We start from the raw sequence: 22,926 nt of genomic DNA, 5'->3' as shown, positions 1-22,926 counted from the left end.
CTTTTTTGGTAACTCCATTGCGGAATACTCGAGTCATGATGGCTCGAAAACATTTTCATGATCTGTCTTAACAATTCGTAGGAATAAAATACTTGATAGTATGGAGATAAATTTAATAGTGAGCAATCGGAAGATGATGGTTGTGCTGGTTACAAAATGGGGAGGACCTATGGTGTTAGCCCGCCTATTATGGCAGGAAAGGTTGAACTTTGCAACCTACCAACCCTTTTAACCTGTCAAGAAAATTGTGGCAGGGGCGAGTTGCGGAGTTGGGTTTACCTGCTTAACTTTTAATTGTTGGATGATTCTTAATCTTTTGGTAGAGTAGTATTATGATGACATATGTTTAGATTTTTCTTTACATGTTTGAATGTTTTGTGAAATTTGAAGGAAACACTTAGCTTAGGTGATATGATCAATGTGGTTAAGTGTATGCTTCTTATTTTGTTTAGTGATGCGAATAAATGCATTTTTTTTTTTTTGAGTAAACTCGTCTCTAAACAGATTGGGTTGGAATTTTGTACTCATTTTGTTAATGTGTTGATCCATCTTGTCCTGTTTTAGGCCGGTCAATGTGGGTTGACTTGTATTTTCACCCTTATGATTGGTATTTTATTATTGTTTTGATCTAAAATGTTATTTGAATTTGTGTTGTGGTACCGAGAAGTGTTAGAAGTCTAATTAAATTTCAGTTTACTGTTTTGTATGCAAAAATAACTGTTGTTTGAGCAGTGCACAAAAGTTATTGATACTATTGCGCTGGTATTGAACTATAAATTTAATTTTATAGTAATATTTAAGATAATTCTTCAATCATGTTTTTTGGTTGAAAAATAACGTTATTGTACTATCAAAGACAGCAAAATTAACAGTGTATACACAATTATTTTGTTTTTTTTCTTTTCTCGAAATGTAGTTTCAAAGGATTTGATCTATTTTTCTAGTTCAAATTTTGATATCTTTATTATACTTTTAATAGATAAAAAATTATTTTTGACTTTTCGTATAGACCTCTAGTTTTTATTCGATTTATTTGTGTGAATGCTTTATTTAGTATATAATATAATTATGGATTGGGATTTATTAATATCATGGTATTAAATCGGTGTAATGATATTTTCAATAATATAAAATATAAATTTAGTTGATTCAATTATTATATTTAATAATACTATATTTGCGAATTAATTATGTGTACACCAAGTGTTACTTAATCTAAGTTTTTCTAGATATATTATTTTATCATACAGATTTACATGTATTTTAAATATTATTTTAACGTTAAAATAAAATAATATGATGAATTATTAAATAATTTAAAATTTGTATGAAATCTAATTAGTAATATTATCGAATATAATGATTTTATTAATAAATTTTGCATTCTATAAAAAAATATGTAAAGTATTCTTTTATTAATTTAACACTAAAATATCAACGAATCTTGATATAGCAGTTGAATTTATGTGTAACTTTTAAAATAATATACAACATTGTATACAATTTACTAGTCTTGAATTTATCAATTAATTTTATGTCAAAATAAATCATACTTTAGACAATTTACTAAAATTAAAAATGTTTCACTTTTTTTTCATTTTAAACACCATCTATCCACATAACACTCTTATTCAAAATCTTATAAACATAAAAAACACTTCAGTTACATTAAAGCATCATTCAACCTCAAAAGATGGAGATTTATAAAAGAAATATTATTACCGGGTGAATTAATATATATATATATATATATATATATATATATATATATATATATAAAGTTCCATTTTATTGAAAATATAGATGGAAATTTATATTTTTCAATAAAATATAATGGATATCTATAATTCCATTTATGTAGTTTTTGTTCTAATTCTAAACAATTTATGTATTTAGATATTTTTCCCCAAATTCTTTAATCTTTAGGTCTTCTTAACTACTAGTCAAGGAATTAATAAGCAACCTTTTATTAAAATTACATTAAAATTATAAAGAAAAACATAATATTATAATTTTCAATAAAAAAAAGTATACTCTCGATTTCCAGCATTTTTCTTACTAGTTCTGAACCACATGCTGTTCCAGATTCCGAAGCATTTACTTAAACTCAAAGGGACCCTCCCACATTTCCTGTCTCACGTCTTCCTTCAAACAAAATCTTCCCCTCTCATAGTTATAATAATTTATTTACTTCTTTAGCTCATCGGTTAGTTTTCAACTCTTTCTACACTCAATTTTTTAACATTATTTTTGGAAGTGCATTTGAACCCTTCCTTAACTAGTAGTATGAAGCTAACCTTGTTAATGATATTTCAAAGTGCAGATTACTCTGGTTAATACTTAAAGACTAAAAGTCTTTCATTAAAATTGTTAATTAAAGTAGTTTGACATTTGGTCGGACACTCATGCTATGATCATATAGAAATGATCGCTTTATATTTATGTTAGGACTCATTCAATAAGAAAGAATTATACATTATTAACACTATTACTATTTATAAGATCTAATTAAAAAAATATTTATTTATTTTCGTGTTTTAATTACTGCAAATTACATTAATGAAAATTTTCTGCTAGTTATAACATTATTCATCCAAAAATCCCAAGCGTGTGGTTCAGCGGTAGGGTTTGATCCACGTTTAAGAAAGGTCAGGGGTTCGAATCCTTGTGTATGTAGCCGCGTTAAATCTTGAGGCCAGCTATCCCACCTTTTGAGGTGCCTCCCTGTAGCGAGGAGATTAGTCACTGCTATCGGTGATGGATACTCCAAGGACTAAAAAAAAAAAAAAAAACATTATTCATCCAAAATATAATCATATAAAAAAAATATATATTGATCTCATAGTCATAAAACACTAGTGAATATTAATTTATTATGGTTTTGGGCGCAACGAGATCTGCTGATCTACCTCTCATATTTGATAAGCTGCAGCGACCACCGTCAGCATTCCATACATACATTGCATGCAAACAAAAAGCAGTGTATAAACACACACACTGAAGCTTCATCTTCCAATCCCTCAATCTCACCTCAAAACGCGAGACTCCGATGCCGTTTTGATCGGATTCAATTCGGTTCCCGATGGGTCACGTGAACCTCCCCGCATCGAAGCGCGGCGGCGCCGCCCGCAAGTGTCGCGTCCTGGACCTGGTCTCCGCCGCCTTCTTCGGCCTCGTCTTCCTCTTCTTCGTGCTCGTCTTCACGCCCATGGGGGACTCCCTCGCCGCCTCCGGCCGCCACACGCTGCTCCTCTCCGCCTCCGATCCGCGGCAGCGTCTCCGCGTGGCTGCCGCCATCGAGGCCGGGCAGCCGCGCGTGGTGGAGGCGTGCCCCGCCGCCGACGCCGACCACATGCCGTGCGAGGATCCGAGGCTGAACAGCCAGCTGAGCAGGGAGATGAATTACTACCGCGAGAGGCACTGCCCGCCGCTCGAGAACACGCCTCTCTGCCTCATTCCGCCGCCCAAGGGCTACAAGGTCTCCGTCCAGTGGCCCGAGAGCTTGCACAAGGCATGTCCAAAGTTGGAGAATTTCTTGATTTTCAGATTTTGTTTTACAATGTTAATTAACTTATTACAACTCTGCCTAAATTATATGCATTGCTAACTAATTTCAAAGAAAAATTACTCGTGCTAATTTACACCTCGAGACTAATCCAGATCCTAAATCAACTAAACTAGTGATATGCCAAAATACTATATATAAGTGCGAGCCATCCTCACTTTCTAAACTGTTTTTTTAAGGCTGAGTTGGGTTGAGAGTTTGCTTTCTTAATAAAGAGAGACATTTAAATGTAGTTAGTGGTGTGATGTGACAAGAGAGAGATGGAGAGAAATGAGAAGTGTCATATGGATGTGTATACTTTGTGGGTGGTCATATATCATTACTTATGGTGTGTTTGGATACTTTCTAAAATCAATTATGAAACCCAAAATCATGGTTGAAGCAACTATTTGTTGTTTTGGCTGTCAACTTAGTTTTGTAATTGTTTTGGTAGAATTGGAAGTTGATCTGAACTCTCATTTAAACTACACTAAATATGACATAAAGTAAATATATCAATATGATGTTGAATGGTTGGCAGATTTAAGCATGTGGGAAGGAGGTTCATCTCTTACTCTGGGCATATGGAAATACATAGTCAGTCTATTGAATGAATCTTCATATCCTAAGAGATTAGTCATTGACTCTTAGTTGGGAGATATCTCGGACACTAAAATAAATTGTGAAGTAAATACTATAAAAGTCAACAATCTTACCAGGATGATAATGTAAAAAATCTTTGGATTGTAAGTGTATTCTAAGTCTACAATCTTAACGGGCTGACACAAAAAAAAATCTTTACATTTTAAGTGCATTGTAATCAGATTCTATTTTGTAAGTAGAATGTTGAATCAAAACTGAAAAACTTTTATGGAGTAGCATTACTAAGAAATCGAGCTGGGATTTTTAATATTACCTCAGTCAAATTTCTAATAAGAAATTCCTATTTATTTTAGGGCAGTCATTAGTGGGACACTTTTTTCAATTATGGTGCCTTGTGCCAGTTCTACATAGGGAGCTATATGTTAGTGTGTGGCAACTGGATACTGATCACATTTGGATGATAGAAACTTGGTTGTGAGTGTTTTCTGGCTTGTTATTGGCTCAGGTTTATCTTGTTAGCCTATAGTTTCTGTAAGATTTTGATGTTCGAGTAGAGGCCTTTTAAAAATAATGATTGCATTTTAAGTAGCTGGTGATGTAATAGAATGCTTTTAAAATTATCTAGATGCCTAGCTTTGGAGCAACCTATGGCCTAGGACATTTGTTTTAAGAACCTAGGTTGAAAAAATGTTTGCATCCAGAATGTAGGCAATTATGTGTTTCAGAAAAATGTTTTTAGAATGTTGTTGTTGTTGTTGTTTGTCATTTAGTGATCCACCTATCTAAAAGCACCAACATGTTCTCTGTAGATATGGCACAGCAACATGCCATACAACAAGATTGCTGATAGGAAAGGTCACCAGGGATGGATGAAGCTTGAAGGCCCTTACTTTATATTCCCTGGAGGTGGAACAATGTTTCCAGATGGAGCAGAGCAGTATATTGAAAAACTTGGTCAATACATTCCATTGAGTGGCGGTGTTCTGAGGACTGCTCTTGATATGGGATGTGGGGTAGGATCTATTTTCCTGTTTCCTTTTAATAGCTTATTACTAGAAATTATTGTTGTTTAGCATGAAAAATATTTCTCATGTTTCACAGGTTGCTAGTTTTGGAGGATATTTACTAGCTCAAAACATATTAACCATGTCTTTTGCTCCAAGAGATTCACACAAATCACAGATACAATTTGCACTTGAAAGAGGAGTACCAGCTTTTGTTGCCATGCTTGGAACTCGCAGACTCCCATTTCCTGCTTTTGGCTTTGACTTAGTCCATTGTTCTCGGTGTTTAATCCCTTTTACAGCCTACAGTAAGTTCTTTATCGCGGCTGACCTTTGCATAGCTTGCAATCTTCTAAATAGACGTCACTGCCCTAATGCAGAAACCTTGCCTTGCAGATGCAACTTATTTTATTGAAGTGGACAGATTACTTCGCCCTGGTGGATATTTAGTCATCTCTGGTCCCCCTGTTCAGTGGCCTAAACAAGATAAAGAATGGTCAGATCTCCAGGCTGTGGCAAGAGCTTTGTGTTATGAACTGATTGCCGTAGATGGTAACACTGTGATCTGGAAAAAGCCAGCAGAGGAGACGTGTCTCCCCAACCAAAATGAATTTGGTCTAGACTTGTGCGATGATTCAAATGACCCAAGTTTTGCTTGGTAATTTCCAGTAGGCTATTGCTTGTTAATTTTTCCTCTAACTATCTTTGCTTCACATTGCTCAACATTGATAATGTATTAAACATCTATTTTTTATGCTTACTACATATTTCTGTATCATATGGACCTGGTCATAATAGCACTCGAGAGAATGCTATTTGTGTATTAACTTCTTGTAGTGTTTTCTTGAGATTCCACCAATGATATGGATTTATTTGCAGGTACTTCAAATTGAAGAAATGTGTCACTAAGATATCTTCTGTCAGAGGTCAATATGCTATTGGCATGATTCCCAAGTGGCCAGAAAGGCTAACTGCTCCCCCACCAAGGTCCACAGTCCTGAAAAATGGTGCTGATGTATATGAGGCTGACACGAAGCGATGGGTAAGGAGGGTTGCATACTATAAGAATTCTCTCAAAATAAAGCTGGGGACTCCAGCAGTACGCAATGTTATGGACATGAATGCATTTTTTGGGGGATTTGCGGCAGCACTAAATTCTGATCCTGTGTGGGTAATGAATGTTGTTCCATCTCAAAAGGCATCAACTCTTGATGCGATCTTTGACAGAGGTCTTATTGGAGTCTATCATGATTGGTGAGTTTGTTGTTGAGGATTTCAAGTGTTTCTATTAAAAGGACTTTCTGATTTATCTTTTAGCTTGTCTTAATCAATGTTACCTTCCTTCCTTTATAACATTGTTAAGTGTTTGAGATGATTAGAAAACCAGGTTAGTGTGGGATTTATTTTTATTTTTTATTTTGTATTTGTTGATAAAGATTTTCCAAACTGTAACACCAGAGACTATTTCGTTCAACTAAGGGTTAACTGAAAATTATTTTGCTTACAAGTTGATCCTGGTCTACAGTTTGACTTGTTTTCCATGCCTGTGGCTTTTCTTTTCCAGGCAATTACTGCTTTCCACTATATTTTATCATGTACTTTTCCATGTATGTCTGTGTATCGGAATTTGTCTCTATGATCCAGTTCTCATTCAGCTTTAGTATCTTGGATCTAAGTTGCTGCTGAAATATGCTCAATTAAGCTAAAAATGGAACACATGGAACATTAAATGATTATTTAATTGATTTTGTAATTGTTTTTTAGGGAGTCCTCTACGAAAAAAGTAGTCAGAATCTTTAGTTATTTTAATCTGTTAATTGGATCTTTCTTTTAGGTAAAAACTATATTTCAGTGCATTTTGAACATGTATTACAGCTTGTAATGGACAAATATTTGAAATCTAAGTTGTTTGATTACTGTTCCCAGGTGCGAACCTTTCTCAACATATCCTCGCACCTATGATCTGATCCATGCGGCAAGCATTGAATCACTTATAAAAGATCCAGCCTCTGGGAAGAACAGGTATTTTCATTATAAAGTGCTAATTTGAAGTCACAGATCTGGCTTTGTCTACAGTTTCCCAACTGGTTTGGGACTTTTTAGGGATTATGATGATGTGCTTGAATTTGCTAATTTTAAATTTCAGTCATTGTTTTCAAATATTTGATGACATGAACAATTGGAGAAAAAGTCAGCAAATAATTGCTACCTGAACTGACACGTGGCATGTTAATTTCACTTTAGATTTGTACTGAAGCCAAGTATGCTTGTGATTACAATTAATAGTTAGTGCATGTTGATGACCCGAAACCTTATGTATGCTATCAGTGCATCTATGAGACTATGACATGTTTTAACATGATTACTTTTGTTTACTCTAATACGAATTTTTTTCATGATTAAATTGATTGCAGTCAATTTTTTAAATATAAAATTTTATGGTCTACTTCTGCGACTGGGTTATATTAGTTTGGTAAGTTTGCATTTGTAGAGGTTGCATCACTGTAGGACACACCGACACAGGCTTGTTTAGATAAATTTCTTTACAAGTACTTATAAAAGAAGAAAATTAAAAGATAAAGCAAATTGAGTTCTCATCAACTTGTGCACTTAAATTTTATAGAAACTCTTTCATTTAACTTATTCAAAAGCTAAGATGCACAGGTTGATTTTAGCTTACGGGAAAGTTAAATTCATTTTGTATTTTATTTTCTTCTCTATACTTAATTTTTTTTACCCAAACCTGGCCATAGGCTGTGTTCATTGGTTTGTCTGAAATTATTGATAAGAAAGAGAGGGTATGGATCAAGGATCGGTTGAACAGATGTAGTTCTTACTTATGAGTTGGCTAGATTGCATGTCAGATCTCAAATTATAACAGCTGCCTCTATACTAATGCAAAATGATTACCCATCATGATTTATATCATCCTTGCAGACTCAACATTTCACGCAAGTAATGAGCTGACTCTGATTACTTCATAACTTCCTTGCAGATGTAACCTTGTAGATTTGATGGTGGAACTCGATCGAATTTTACGCCCAGAAGGCACTTTTGTGGTGAGGGATACCCCTGAAGTAATTGAAAAAGTAGCTCGTGTTGCCCGTGCCGTGAGGTGGAGGCCTACAATTTATAGTAAAGAACCTGAATCACATGGCCGGGAGAAAATCCTAGTTGCAACCAAGACCTTGTGGAAGCTCTAATTCTCTTCGCACTCACATAGCTGTGTAATTTAGGTAAAATTTTCTTCTCACTGTTTTGGGGATGAGGTATTCAAGGCTATCTTCTCTCTGCATCAAAGGGATGTGGTTTCCTTTCCTGTTCAGTGTTTATATAAAGAGAAAGTAAGGTTAGGATCCGAGATAACGAAAAGATGTGAGACTTTGTGCAGTTTTATATGGAAAGCACAAGCCAGTGTTATATTTTCTCTTAGCCATATGGATCTTTTGTAATTCAGTGCTTTTATTTATCATTGCTTATTTATTGAAAACAGCCATCAATGATCTAATGGGCTATTAACTTTTGTTCTAATTTGTACTGTGTAATTAGTCACCTCCACCATGCCTACGAACACTTCTTCCCTCATCTTCTCGCCAACTACTAGAGTAGTTTTAGTCAGGGCGGTCCAAGCATAAAGCCTGCTTAGCCCTTGCTTTTAGGCTTCTAAAATAGTATATGGTATATATTAGTATTTATACAAGTTTTATTATTAGTTGATTTAATATAATAATAATTAAGATGCATTTTTTTTGATAAATATAGTTCGAACATTGTAGTAGAAAAGATTGTTTTTATTTTTTTAAAAAACCTATTATTTTTTATTACTTTTTATGAAGATTTCGCATCAGAGTTGATTTAAGCATAATAATACATTGGGCCAACCCCAGTTTTAGTTTCTAAGATCTCGATTAAAGGGTGTTTTCATTCACAAATTTTAGTCGATGATGTTAAGTTCTTGTTTAAATGGAGGAATACTGTGTTTGGATCAGTAATAAAGAATGGAACGGAGTGATTTGAAAAGGGTAATATTCGAAACAGAGAACAAACACGGGAGTAATGGGAGAAGGAAAAACTAATACGTAGCAGAAGTATAATAAGATTAAAAAGTCAATACACATAACAAAATACTTAGGCTCCATCACATTCCTTCAAATAATGGAGTGGAATGAGTTTCATTCCATTTTTTAATTAAGAATATCTTAATTTACAAAACTCACAATGCTATATTGCTATCTATTACTTACCTTCCCATTTCATATCTCTATTCTATTTTCTCCTCTCAATTCAAACATATAAAACAGGGATTATTTATAGAAATTAGTGAAGTCCAACTTGTTGACTAATGTGTTATAAATGTTTAGTAGTGCGTTTTAACTTGTTGAAAAGATGTATCAACTTTCTTGTATGTGTTTAAACTTTAAATCCCAACCGTGTTTAAATGTACCGAGTTTGATATAGACATCCAATAAGAAACTTGTAATCTGAAACTTAGATTCAATTCCTAAGAGAACTATATTTTATACTTTTACGTAATTTGGAAGCATGCTACAAAATGACTTATTTACATTATAATAAGCTAATTTAGTGATCGATGTAATAAAAGAAACAATGCATGTGGACAAACTTTTTATTTCTCGACTACTTTTTGTTCAAAACTAAATATAAGATTCTTACTTTTGACTTATAACTGTTAAAGTGACCACCATTTGTTGCCAACTCATGAATCTTAATTAAAATGAGCAAAATTTTACACCACATTTGGATACTGAGTAATGCTATTATTAATTATTTTAACATCTCAAAATCAAGCCAAAAACATGCGAAAACTGACATATAACTGTAGCAAGATCGGTCAAATCATAGCCCACACAATGAACATCTTCACAAAATCAAGTCCAAAGGAATCATTCACAACAAATCAATTCCTCTTATATCAACTAACAAAAATTCATTGACTTGTTAATTTAGATATGCATTTTCAATGAAAATGTCAAGGAACAACTAAAAAAAATTGATATCAGAAACTCATGATGCTCACAAGTAAAATAAATATTGTTCTACTCAAATTAAAAGAAGAAGGAAGAATTGTTTTGATTCTGCTGCACACTTCCTACGAATACATTAGGCCTTTTATAGGCCAAGGTTCACAATAAAATATTAAACAAAAAACAAGACAACGTTTAGTGGTCATTCAACGTGCAACCTTAGTGCTAATAAAATAATGAGCATTATTCTTAGTGCACTGATCATTATACTTAGTGCAATGAGCATTATACTTAGTGCCTTCTCCACCAATAATAATTGGTTTATTTTACTTGGTTTATTTTCCACATTGCCTCCCTTAAACCAAGTTTATCAGATTTTTGTCATTCCAAGCATTTTCTTTAACTTATAGAATAATTCAGCTTTTAATGGCTTTGTAAAAATATCCGCAATTTGTTCTTCAGTGTGACAGTAGTTTATCAACACTTCTTTCTCAGTTACCAGTTCTCGGATTTTATGAAACCGAATATCTATGTGCTTAGACCGTTCATGAAATACAAGATTTTTGCATATTGCAATTGCTGACTTGTTATCACAAAATATCACTGTGGGATTATCTTGCTTCTGATGCATTACTTCAAGCATTCTTCTCAGCCACACAGCTTGGGTTGCACAACTTGCTGCTGCTATATATTCTGCTTCGGCAGTTGAGAACGCCACCACTTGTTGCTTCTTTGATGACCATGATATTGTACCACTTCCAAGATTGAATGCATATCCTGACGTGCTTTTCCTTGTTTCTATATCTCCTGCCCAATCACTATCTGTATATCCAACAAGATTCACATCAAAGTCTTTATCATAGAAAATTCCTTCTGTCAGAGTACCTTTGATGTATCTGAGAATTCTTTTAGCTGCCTGCCAATGAGAATCTCGAGGTTTTTCCATGAATCTGCTGAGTAGTCCAACTCCATAGACAATATCTGGCCTGGTTGCAGTTAAATATCTGAGGCTTCCAATCAAACTTTTATAGAGAGTTGGATTGATTTTCTTCCCTTCAATGTCACTTGTCAGCTTCAACTTTTCTTCAACAGGTGTTGAAATCGGCTTTGAATTCTCCATCTTGAATTTCTTTAAAATATCACCTGCGAATTTCTTTTGAGAAATGAAAATTCCATCATCTCGCTGATCAACCTCGATGCCTAAAAAATAGGACATTAGGCCCAGATCCGTCATTTCAAAACTTTTAACCATAGCCTCCCTGAATTCTGCAAACATTTTTGGATTATTGCCAGTAAAAATTAGATCATCAACATAGAGGCACACAATAAGAATATTGTCAGGATCAACTGATTTGATATACAAAGTGTGTTCAAATGGACATCTCTGAAAACCATTATCCACAAAGTAAGAATCAATCTTCTTATACCACGCTCTGGGTGCTTGCTTTAAACCATACAATGCCTTCTTCAATCTGTAGACTTTATCTTCTTTTCCTTTAATTTTATATCCTGCAGGCTGCTCAACATATACTTCTTCTTCCAAAGTTCCATTCAGAAAAGCAGATTTAACATCCATTTGATGAATTTTCCAATTATTTTGAGCTGATATAGAGATAAGCATACGAATTGTATCTAATCTCGCTACAGGAGCGAATACCTCAAAATAATCAATACCTGGCTTTTGTTTGTACCCTTTTGCTACCAACCTTGCTTTAAAACGATCAATTTCTCCACTGGACTTGTACTTAGTTTTATACACCCACTTTACTCCAATTTGCCTTTTGTTTGCTGGTAAGTCTGTCAGCTCCCATGTTTGATTCTTTTCAATGGCATGAATTTCTTCATCCATTGCTTTTCTCCAATATTGATTATTTGAAGCTTCTTCAAAAGTTACTGGTTCACAATCTGCAAATAAGGCAAAATTGATAATTTCTTCATCAGATGAGTCATTATCATTACCCACAACATAATCCTCCAATTTGGCTGGTAATCTCCTTTGTCTTTGTGGTCTGCTTGATGTTTCTGGCTCATCAGGTGTTGTATCTACATGTCCATTCTCCTCTTCATAGTTTTCTGAATTTACAGCAGGTACCTTTTGGGCTTTGAAAGACCAATCCCACATTCCTTCTTCATCAAAGGTCACATCTCTGCTGATAATTACCTTCTTTGTCACTGGATTGTAAAGCTTATACGCCTTTGAGTTGGTGCTATAACCAATGAAGATGCACTTCTCTCCTTTGTCATCAAGCTTCTTTCTGAGTTGATCTGGTACATGAGCATATGCTATACACCCAAAAATTCTGAGATGCCGAATTGAGGGCTTCCTTCCACTCCAAGCTTCTTCTGGTGTTTTATCACAAACACTCTTTGTTGGACACCTGTTCAAAATATACACAGCAGTAGAAACTGCTTCTGCCCAGAATTCTCTAGGCATTTGTTTTGCCTTTAGCATGCATCTCACCATATCCATGATTGTTCTGTTCTTCCTTTCTGCTACTCCATTTTGTTGAGGAGTGTATCTAGTTGTCATTTGATGTTGAATTCCATGATGGTCAATGAAATCTGCACAGGCAAGGTATTCTTGACCTCTATCTGTCCTCGATGCTTTAATCTTGCAGCTACTTTGTTTCTCCACTAATGCCTTAAATGACTTAAAGGCATCACAAGCTTCTGATTTCTGTTTCAAAAAATACACCCAAGATTTTCTGCTAAAGTCATCAATAAAAGTAATGAAATACCTGCTACCGCCATGTGATGGTATCTCAACCATACATAAATCTGAATGCAGAATCTCTAATGGCTTTCTTGCTCTCTAGGACTTTCCAGTTGGAAAGGATTCTCTGTGTTTCTTTCCAATTTCACAAGTCTCACATATACCTTTAGGAATGTTTATAACAGGCAAACCAGATACATACTCTTTTCTAGATAAAAAATTTAATCCAGAAAAGTGATAATGTCCAAAGCACATATGCCACAGCCAATCATCATTTTGTATAATGGAGCTCAAGCAAGGAATTTTATCGTATTGAACATTCAAAGGAAATAGTCGATTAGGAGACATTTTTACCTTGGCTATCAATCTCCTATTTTTGTCAATCAACATACAGTAGCCATCATGAATCTGTATGTTGTAACCTTTTTCTGATAATTGTCCCAAGCTCAACAGGTTATGGTGAAGACCAGGAGCATAGAAAACATCAGAGATGAAATTTTGAGTACCGTCCTTCAATCTAATTGCAACTTGACCTTTTCCCAAAATCGGAATATTTGAGTTATTTCCAAATTTCACAGTAGATTTTACTGTTTCATCTAGTGAGGAAAATAACTCCTTTTTCCCACACATGTGGTTGCTGCAGCCAGTATCTAGGTACCAAATAGCTTCATTGCCTGAAAAATTATTTGTTGCTAGAAGTAAGGTTTGTGGATTATCAGAAATCTCACCAGTTTGCTCATATTGATTTTCTGCTATATTTGCTTGTTGTTTGAATCTACAATCTGCAGCTCTGTGCCCGAACTTTCCACAGTGATAGCAATTGAAATTTGTCCTCTCCTGGTTGGTGAAACTGCCTCTTCCTCTTCCACGGTTGGTAGATCTAACATTGTATCCACCTCTTCCTTGATTAGGTGGCCTGAAATTGTTGTCTCTCCATTGTTGATTAAAATTACAACGACCTCTTCCTCTGAAACTACCACGACCTCTTCCTTTGAAATTTATATTTCCTCCTTCACGACCTCTACTGTCTTCATTTCGACTGGGTTCTGCTATGTTGGTAAAATTCACCTGGCTTTTCAATGCTTCTTCATTTATTTTCTCAGTTTTCTCCAAGATTTTGCTCACATGGCTTTCAATGCTACCTTGCAATTCTGCAACTGTCATGATTTCTATGTCGTGGGACTCAATTATTGTAGTCACCACATGATCAAACTTCATCGGCATGGTGCGTAGAATTTTCTCCACCACCTTGTTTCAGGAATATCTTCTCCATACACCCTCATTTTGTTGACGAGATCTGTAACTCGTGAAAAATATTGTTCCACGGATTCAGAATTCGTCATTTCATATCTTTCATATTCCCTTCGTAAAGATTGCAACTTGGATTTTTGAGCTTTCTCAACACCTTTGTATGATAGCTTCAAAATGTCCCACGCTTCTTTGGCTGTTTTGGCATTTGCTATTTTGCCAAAAATTGAATAATCTACACCTTGATGAATTTGTGATAGCGCCAACTGGTCCTTCCTTTGAGTTGCATCATCAGCTCCTTGTTGTAAGCCTGGTTCAATAAAGCTCCAAATATTGTGAGCTTTCAAATGGGTGGACATCAACAATGCCTAATAATTGTAATCCAGTTTCCCATCTAATTTGGGACCGGACTAAACAATATTGTAGTTTGTGGTCATCTTTCTCTCTCAAATAGACTCTGAAAATTTTGATAAAGTGAGAACTCTCTTGTTCCTCACACACTCAAAATTTTTTTAAAAAATCTTTTCACTTTCTCACAAACTCACAAAACTAATGCTGGATCTAACCTGCTCTGATACCAATTTGATATCAGAAACTCATGATGCTCACAAGTAAAATAAATATTGTTCTACTCAAATTGAAAGAAGAAGGAAGAATTGTTTTGATTCTGCTGCACACTTCCTACGAATACATTAGGCCTTTTATAGGCCAAGGTTCACAATAAAATATTAAACAAAAAACAAGACAACGTTTAGTGGTCATTCAACGTGCAACCTTAGTGCTAATAAAATAATGAGCATTATTCTTAGTGCACTGATCATTATACTTAGTGCAATGAGCATTATACTTAGTGCCTTCTCCACCAATAATAATTGGTTTATTTTACTTGGTTTATTTTCCACAAAAATTCAAGAAGAAATAGGAGAAGCACTCACAATATTGGTTAAAAAAGTAGAGCTCAGAACATTTTTATTCATACATGTAAGAAGATGAAAAGCATTTGACCCATCAAATGCTGGGATTTTCATCACAGCTCTCAAAAATCAAAATGCACCAGCCGGGAATCGAACCCGGGTCTGTACCGTGGCAGGGTACTATTCTACCACTAGACCACTGGTGCTTAGATAATATTAGTATCTTACTTTTTAGTAATTATCTAATTGATATGGGTTTCGAGCCAAACTGTTTTATGGCACCTAATGCCTATTTTATCATTTTAATTTGAGACACACACATATATATATATATATATATATATTCACTTAGCTGACACCAAATATGCTCTCCATCTCATCATTTGTGCTCTATGGAAATGGAATTTACCTATTTGATTTCAATATCCTATATTCCTTTTTTTTTTTTCTTTTCAAAATGATATGATGAACTGGATAGATGGAATATAGCTGCAAATCCCAAACATCCTTCTCACTGGCCTTTGTTTTTTTGCCTTACATTATTTGTGGCAAACTAGAAATGATTACATTTTTAATCAACATGTGATGAGGCCTAAAGAAATTAATATAAAGGTTAGAAGGAGAGTACAACATGTCCTAGCAAGCAATAAATTTATGGAGTCTTTGAGTAATAACAGCTTGTCTACTCAAAGAAATGCACATATTGGTTTGATGCCTTCATGCCATGGATTTGTAAAGCTAAATGTGGATGGTGCTATGGATGCTTCAAATGAAAATGAAGATATTATTGTTCAATTACACTTACCGAAATATCAACTCCTATATATAAATATGAATTTTTATCTTATAGAAGAGTATGTTTAGAGATTTCTTTTTATGAAAAGATTTGTATGAATTTTTTTGAATATCTTATTTAATTTGATTTTTGTTTATCATAATTGTTTATAAATTAAATATTAATATTTTAAAATTAATTATCAATAAATAAAAAATATTTATTACAATAAAAAATATTTATCATAAATCTAAAATATAATTTATATATTCAAACATAATATTTATATATCTATAATTTATTATAAATTTTAATTATATAATAAATATGTATATATATATATATATAAATTTTAAAATATTAGTAAAAATCAAATTGCAGAGTAATCAATCTCTCAAATAGATATCATATTTTAAGAGATATTATTCATTAACTCAAACAAGAAATAGTCTAAATTCATTAAAAAAAAAAAAAGTGTATATCAACTTATGCATATTGATAGAGTAACAACAAGAATAAATGGATGAAATCGTAAATAGGAAAAAAAAATGGTTTAAAGCCTGAGTACTAGTTCATTGATTTTAATTAAATTTAGCACCAACCAAAATCATGATTTGGTACTGCTTCTAGTTACTGCACGTGTCAGAACACATCAGACAAGAACCCTTCAGGCTTCAGGTACAAGTTACATGAGCTAAGATTAATGTAATATTACTGTTTCACAAAACTGGGTATGATAGCCTGTGGAATTGTTGTGTTTACTGCTTATATGCATTAAATACAAGTGATTGGTAAATTTCTTGAAAGTAACTTCTCATAAAGTCTGGGCATGTTTTTTTTTTTTTTTTTTTTTTTTGAAAAGCACATGTCATATATTAATATAAGTAAAGAAATAGGTTATACAAAAATTCTACACAAAGTAGAACAGAGATCTCTCAAAAGAAAAATAGCCTAGACCCAAAAAGATATACAAAAGCGACCCACTAACTAACCCCTCAAAATACAAAGCCATGGGTCAATACACCAGGCTGCGAAAGTAAAACCTGGTCTACAACCATTCCTATATATCCACCAATGCCATGAGATAATTTTAATTTGATAAGGAAAATCAAAGTGCGACACTGTTTTGTTTCTAAAAACAATTTCATTCCTGTTGGTCCAAAGAACCCAAATTGTTGCATGCCAAAAAATATCCCTCCATTTTCTTTTTACTTTATCAAGAAACATGCTCCTGAGGAGGAAGAACAAATGACCTAGAGAGGACGGAAGTTCCAAGCGGATCCCTGTCCAAGTAAAAACATTATGCCAGACATTTCTGGAAAAATCACATTCCAAAAATAAGTGTTGTGATGATTCCAGAGTAGTAGAACAAAATGGACAAGATAGGTGTGGGTCAGAAAAAACCATTCCTCGAACAATCAATTGATCTATCGTGGGGATTCTGTTTTGAAGCATGCGCCATGAAAGGAAAATAATCCTAGGTGGAACAAAGGAAGACCAAAGCTTGCTCAAAAGATCTGCCACCTCATCCAGAATGGGTTGATCCGTAGAAATAAGTAAATTGTAGGCGTTAGATACAGTAAAGAAACTTCTAGGACCCCATCTCCAGGCATCTTCTACCCCCACGTTAGGATAAAAATCAGAGATAAACATGAGCAAATTTTGTAGCAAATCCTCCTCCCATTGAAAGAGAGGTCTACGCCAGTTCCACACCCAACTCCACCCAATTTCAGACAAAACGCCCATTTGTTCTATAGTTGAATTTTTGTCAGCAGCAATAGAAAATAGTCTAGGAAATAACTTTTTCAAGGAAAGAGTACCCACCCAAGGATGGGACCAAAAGGAAATATTTTCTCCAGTCCCCACCACAACCTTTAAGTGTTGATAAAAGAAACCTTCACCAATTTTGTCCAATAAAAACAAATCACGCCACCATAAGGAGGAAGATGTCTGTGCTGATGAAGGGTGAAACTGCAAGTTGCCATATCTATGTTCCAGTAGATCATACCACAGAGCATGTTTGTCTACCAAAAAACGCCATTTCCACTTCAAGAGAAGACTAACATTAAAGTTAGTTAAGCATTTAATCCCCAAACCTCCCCTAGATCTTGGTTGACACACCTTGCTCCATTATGGACATGTTTTATGGCATCAATAAAATGTAAAACATGTTCCAAACATGCACAGTATCTGTTTGTGTCAAAATTACACATGTTAATTGACAAAAATATCTATTCACATTCATAAAGTTTACTCGATCGAAATTTGAAAAACTTAAAAATTTTCTTTTAGAATTATGAAAGTTCCACGTATATTTATATCGAGACTAATCTTTGCCCATCAACACACGTGAACAGTATGTGAACTCTTTTCGGTAGAATATGAATAAAAGAGAGTGAAAACTATTTTTCATATGGATCTCTTGTATATATTTTATGCAGTCACTTACTCATTATATAGCAATAAATTATAACCAACTAGCGATATAAAATCACCACTCACGCATCAATAATATCTTCATCCTTTTGTCTTACAATTCGGAACAGTAACAAAATCGTTTGCACGTTGAATGTATTTCCTTATCCATAGACTAATTTATTTAACTACAAATTTGACCAAGTCAATTTAAAGATAAAATCATTCAAACAGCAAAACAACATCTTTAGTTCTTTACCAAAGAGGTTCTCTTTTTTGCTGAAATATAGGAACAGCCAGTGAGTTCCTATCTCTATTATAAAACAAGTCTCTATTATAATCTCTATTACAAAACAAGTCTCTAATTTTAATCAAAGACCTTATCACATTAATTATTTTTCACAAATAATAAATATGATAATGAAACAATAAAATATAATTTTATTAATGCAAACATGATAAATTGAATCTTGGCATACCTCATATTTCTAACATAACTTTCACTATACCGAAAATATGATACTCATTTATATGATTCAGTGTAAAGGCATCAAAACGTACCTCGTTTGACAATTGATTCTGTCACTTTAGGGCCAAGCATTTCTATTTAAAAAATTCTACTTGTAAAACTAATTCTAACACGTGAGATTCAATGCTTCTTTAAGATAAATGTACATTATTTATTTCATCATTATTTCCTTCAAGATCTTTTAAAATATATCTTGACATGGTCCATCATGTACTTTTTCTTTCTCAGTTTAGAAAAATAAGAAAATATTTGTAATCGTAAAAAAAAGCCATTCAAAATCTTAAGTTTTCAATCTTCGATCCTTGGTCATCGATCTTCAGATTGGTGTTATTCGTTCAAAGTTTGCAATCTTCGATCCTCATATTGATTGTTGTACCTATAAAAAAGACTTTAATGCTTAAGTTGGCGAGTGTTCGAAGTGTATGCGTATAATTTCAAGAATGAGCACTCCCTTTGAAGACAAGTGTTAAAATATAAATAGTAAAAGATACGATACCATACACGTAAGAGTAATAAAGAGTATTTAAAATCTTTACTGAGTAATGGTCGGACGATATGTTTTGCTTTTCTCCTCATATTCCATTTATTATTTGGCTATATTCGGTACATAAGCCCCCAAGCCTCGAGTCCATGGAAGAAGAGGTTTGTTTTAAGCCCACCTATAAACATTTTAATCCAAAATCCGTTGGAGAGGTTTTTTACTTAGATGAAATTTGTTGGCTTCTCGAATGAGAGCTTGTCGGCCAAGATTTTATACTTGGAAAAAGTCCATATGAAAGTTTTCACTTGAATGAGAACATGTCAACTTCTCGGATGAAAACTTGTTGGTTGATTTTATATTTGGGAAAATCGATCCATTCAAGAATTTTTACTCAAATGACAACATGTTGGCTTCTCATATGAAATCTTATTGACCAAGATTTTATACTTGGGAAAGTCTATTTGAGAGTTTTTACTTGAATGACAGCATATCGATCTCAGATGAGAACTTGTCAGCCAAGATTCTATACTTAGAAAAATCAATCCAAGTTTTTACTCGAATGAGAACATGTCAACTTCTTGGATTAGCCAAGCTTTTATACTTGGGAAAATCCATCTGCGAGTTTTGACTTGAATGACAACATGTCGGCTTCCCGAATGAGAACTTATAGACCAAGATTTTATACTTGGAAAAATCCATCCAAGATTTTACTCAAATAAGAATATGTTGACTTTTTGAATAAGAGCTTGTTGATTAAGATTTTATACTTGGATTTTAACTTGAATTCGAGAGCATTTACTCAGATGAGATCTTCTCTACCAAGATTTTATACATGAGTTTTAACTTACATCAAAGAGCGTTTACTTGGATGAGATCTTCTCTACCAAAATTTTATACTTGGGTTTTAACCTGCACCCAATAATGTTTACTCAGATGAGATCTTCTCTACCAATATTTTATATTTGGGTTTTAACTTGCATCCAAGAACATTTACTCGGATGAGATCTTTTTTACCAAGATTTTATACTTAGGTTTTAACTTGAATATGAGAATCTTTAATCGGATGAGATCTTCTCTACCAATATTTTTTACTTAGATTTTAACTTGCATCCGAGAGCGTTTACTCGAATAAGATCTTCTCGACTAAGATTTTATACTTGAGTTTTAACTTGAATCCAAGAGTGTTTACTCAAATGAAATTTACTCTATCAATATTTTATACTTGGATTTTAACTTGCATCTGAGAGTGTTTACTCATATGAGATCTTCTCGTTTACGCAATGATTGGAGGAAAGCTTTCTACGGCCCCACGGTGGATGTCAAATGTACTTGTTAGAAAAAGCACTTGTCCAAAGTCTTCGGTCTTTGGATCAGTGGTACTCGTCCAAAGCCTTCGATCTTTGATGCTCAAATTGGTGGTTGTACCTGCAAAAGGGAATTTTGATGCTTAAGTTAGCAAGTGTTCAAATTATATAAATGTAATATCAAGAATGAGTGCCCCATTTACGGATGAAGTGCAATAATATAAATAGTAAAAAATACGTTACCATATGAGTGAGAATAATAAAGAGTATTTAAAACCTTTAATTAATAAGTAACGATCAAATATTTTATTTTATTTTTCTTCTCATATTTTATTTATTATTTGATCTAATACAATATTAGTTATTTTTTCTAACATTACCTTCATTAATATATCTATGATGTCTTAAACATTTAAATGGATTCATAATTATATTTTAACTTTTTCAATAGGAATAGCATCGCCAAAAGAAGCTATTTTATCATTGTAATTTGTATAATTAATAATTTTTTAAGCAATGTATTACTTTAAAAGACAAATAATATGAAATAGAAGTAATAAGTTATACAATGATGTATCAAGTGATTTATAATGAAAATCACATAACCAAAAGAAATTATTTCAACTGACACAGAAACATGATCCTAAAACTTGGCTGCTTGAAAGCTACTCATGAATTAGTAAAGGAGCAGGTTGAAGCTGCTTCAGGATTGGAGAACACACAGCCATCAGATAAATTTAAAAACAAAAAAAATGGTAAATTATTGTGTCTTCTTATGAACGTTTGTGGAAAAACTCCACTCTTTTTATTCAACTTGGCAGTTAATACTACAGACAAGTGCATTTTGAAATTAAATGGTTTGTGTTGCAGAAATGTAACTCCAATGAAATTAGAAATAGAAAGCTCTGAAAAAATGCAGAGGAAGTGTCATGGTACGCAGAGCCCCTGTTGGGAGCATGCAAGCATCCTCTTTTACTTTATTAAGAAAAAAAAGTGTTAAATATGTTTAATAATTTATTAAGCGTACATTAACCATGTTTTTTTTTATTGATTTTTCATGAACACATACCATTATCATATCCTCTTTCTTGTTTATTTTGTACATTTAATTATCATAAAATCAGATAATAAATTATTAAAGAAACCCAAAATTAAAAGGAGACACAATTAATTAAATCACTCATCTATTCATACAGCCCACTAAATATTCTATAAGAAGACGTGTTAACTTAAAATGACATTAAAAAATCAAAATATAATTTTAATATAGATAAAGATGCATTCTTAGTTAATTTTTTGTGTCATTATGTTAAAAGATATACTTAATTAACAAGAATCGGAGAGTATATATGTTGGTGTGTATGTTAGTTATGTCAATTATGTTTTCACATGATGTTGTGCACGTAAAAGGATACACCTAACGCCAATGATATTATACAAACATACCTAAGAATATAACAATGCTACCAATTGAGGAAAAGAAATTCAGATGTGGAGTTTGAACCACTCTTTGTTGTATCAAATATCAGGAAGCAAAAATAAAACAGAAATAATTTTAGTTGTCCTTTATGTTCATTAAAAGCCTCTTTTGAAGGCAGAACATGGAAGGAGAATCAGCTGAAAACATCAAGAGGGTGGGGCTCCTTAGAATTAGAGGGTTGAACAAACACTCACACTTGACTGCTCATAAACGTGGATGTGCGCTGGAACACGTCACTACCATGCATAAATGCAAACTAACCAAAGCTTAGTGGTCCATTTTTTTTTATTCACTACCATTATCTTATATGAAAGAATAACACGAGAGAAGATCTTGTTTGAGTCACATAAAATTATTATGAACGATAAAGTTTTTTTAAAAACATTTAACATGTTGAAAATTTTATTTTTAATACTTAATATAGATAATATATATTATTTGTAACAATTATGTTATTTATTTACATTTAGTTGGATTAAATAATTAATAATATAATTTTAATGAGCCTTTAAACTATTGATAAAAAAAATTAATATGAATCCAATAAATAAAAATTGAATTTGATCTACTAAGATTTAACGAGAACTCTAATAAATTTAAAATTATAAAAAAGATTATGATCAGAAATCTGGTGAATATAATATCTTTATTATAAGAGACACATTTAGTTTCATTTACAAAATCTGATGATTTAACTGATAAAGATCATTACACTAAAAAATCATTCCATTACAATTTTAAATCAATGTCAATGAATTCAAGTATATATAGATTTAAACTCAAGACTAATAATTAAATGGAAGTAATATCATTCCAATTGAATCACGTATTCGATAGTCTAGTGGTCCTTCGTCGTACCATTGTGTTGAACCAAGCGTACAACACTATGTCACACAATAGTCAAATCTAAGATTGATAAGGCATAGCAAGA

At 33.1% G+C, this 22,926-nt stretch overlaps 1 protein-coding gene and 1 non-coding gene across 2 annotated transcripts; one reads left to right on the top strand and one right to left on the bottom strand.

Annotated features, from left to right (window-relative positions):
• Window positions 1-2,868: 2,868 nt before the first annotated feature.
• LOC109802477 (putative pectin methyltransferase QUA3) lies at window positions 2,869-8,682 on the top strand. The gene is made up of 7 exons (XM_029271895.2): window positions 2,869-3,511; window positions 4,957-5,160; window positions 5,249-5,459; window positions 5,548-5,809; window positions 6,031-6,405; window positions 7,078-7,173; window positions 8,147-8,682. The coding sequence occupies exons 1-7, from the start codon at window positions 3,083-3,085 to the stop codon at window positions 8,352-8,354; spliced, it is 1,785 nt and encodes a 594-aa protein (XP_029127728.1). The 5' UTR covers window positions 2,869-3,082; the 3' UTR covers window positions 8,355-8,682.
• A 6,464-nt stretch (window positions 8,683-15,146) lies between these two features.
• Window positions 15,147-15,217, bottom strand: TRNAG-GCC (transfer RNA glycine (anticodon GCC)). The gene has a single exon. It is a non-coding gene; the product is annotated as a tRNA-Gly (tRNA).
• Window positions 15,218-22,926: the final 7,709 nt, after the last annotated feature.

This window comes from Cajanus cajan, chromosome 3 (assembly GCF_000230855.2).
Source record: "Cajanus cajan strain Asha chromosome 3, NIPB_CcT2T_4, whole genome shotgun sequence".
Classification (NCBI taxonomy): domain Eukaryota; kingdom Viridiplantae; phylum Streptophyta; class Magnoliopsida; order Fabales; family Fabaceae; genus Cajanus; species Cajanus cajan.
Note: the sequence above shows the minus strand (reverse complement) of the source record. Positions and strands in the feature narration are given on the sequence as shown.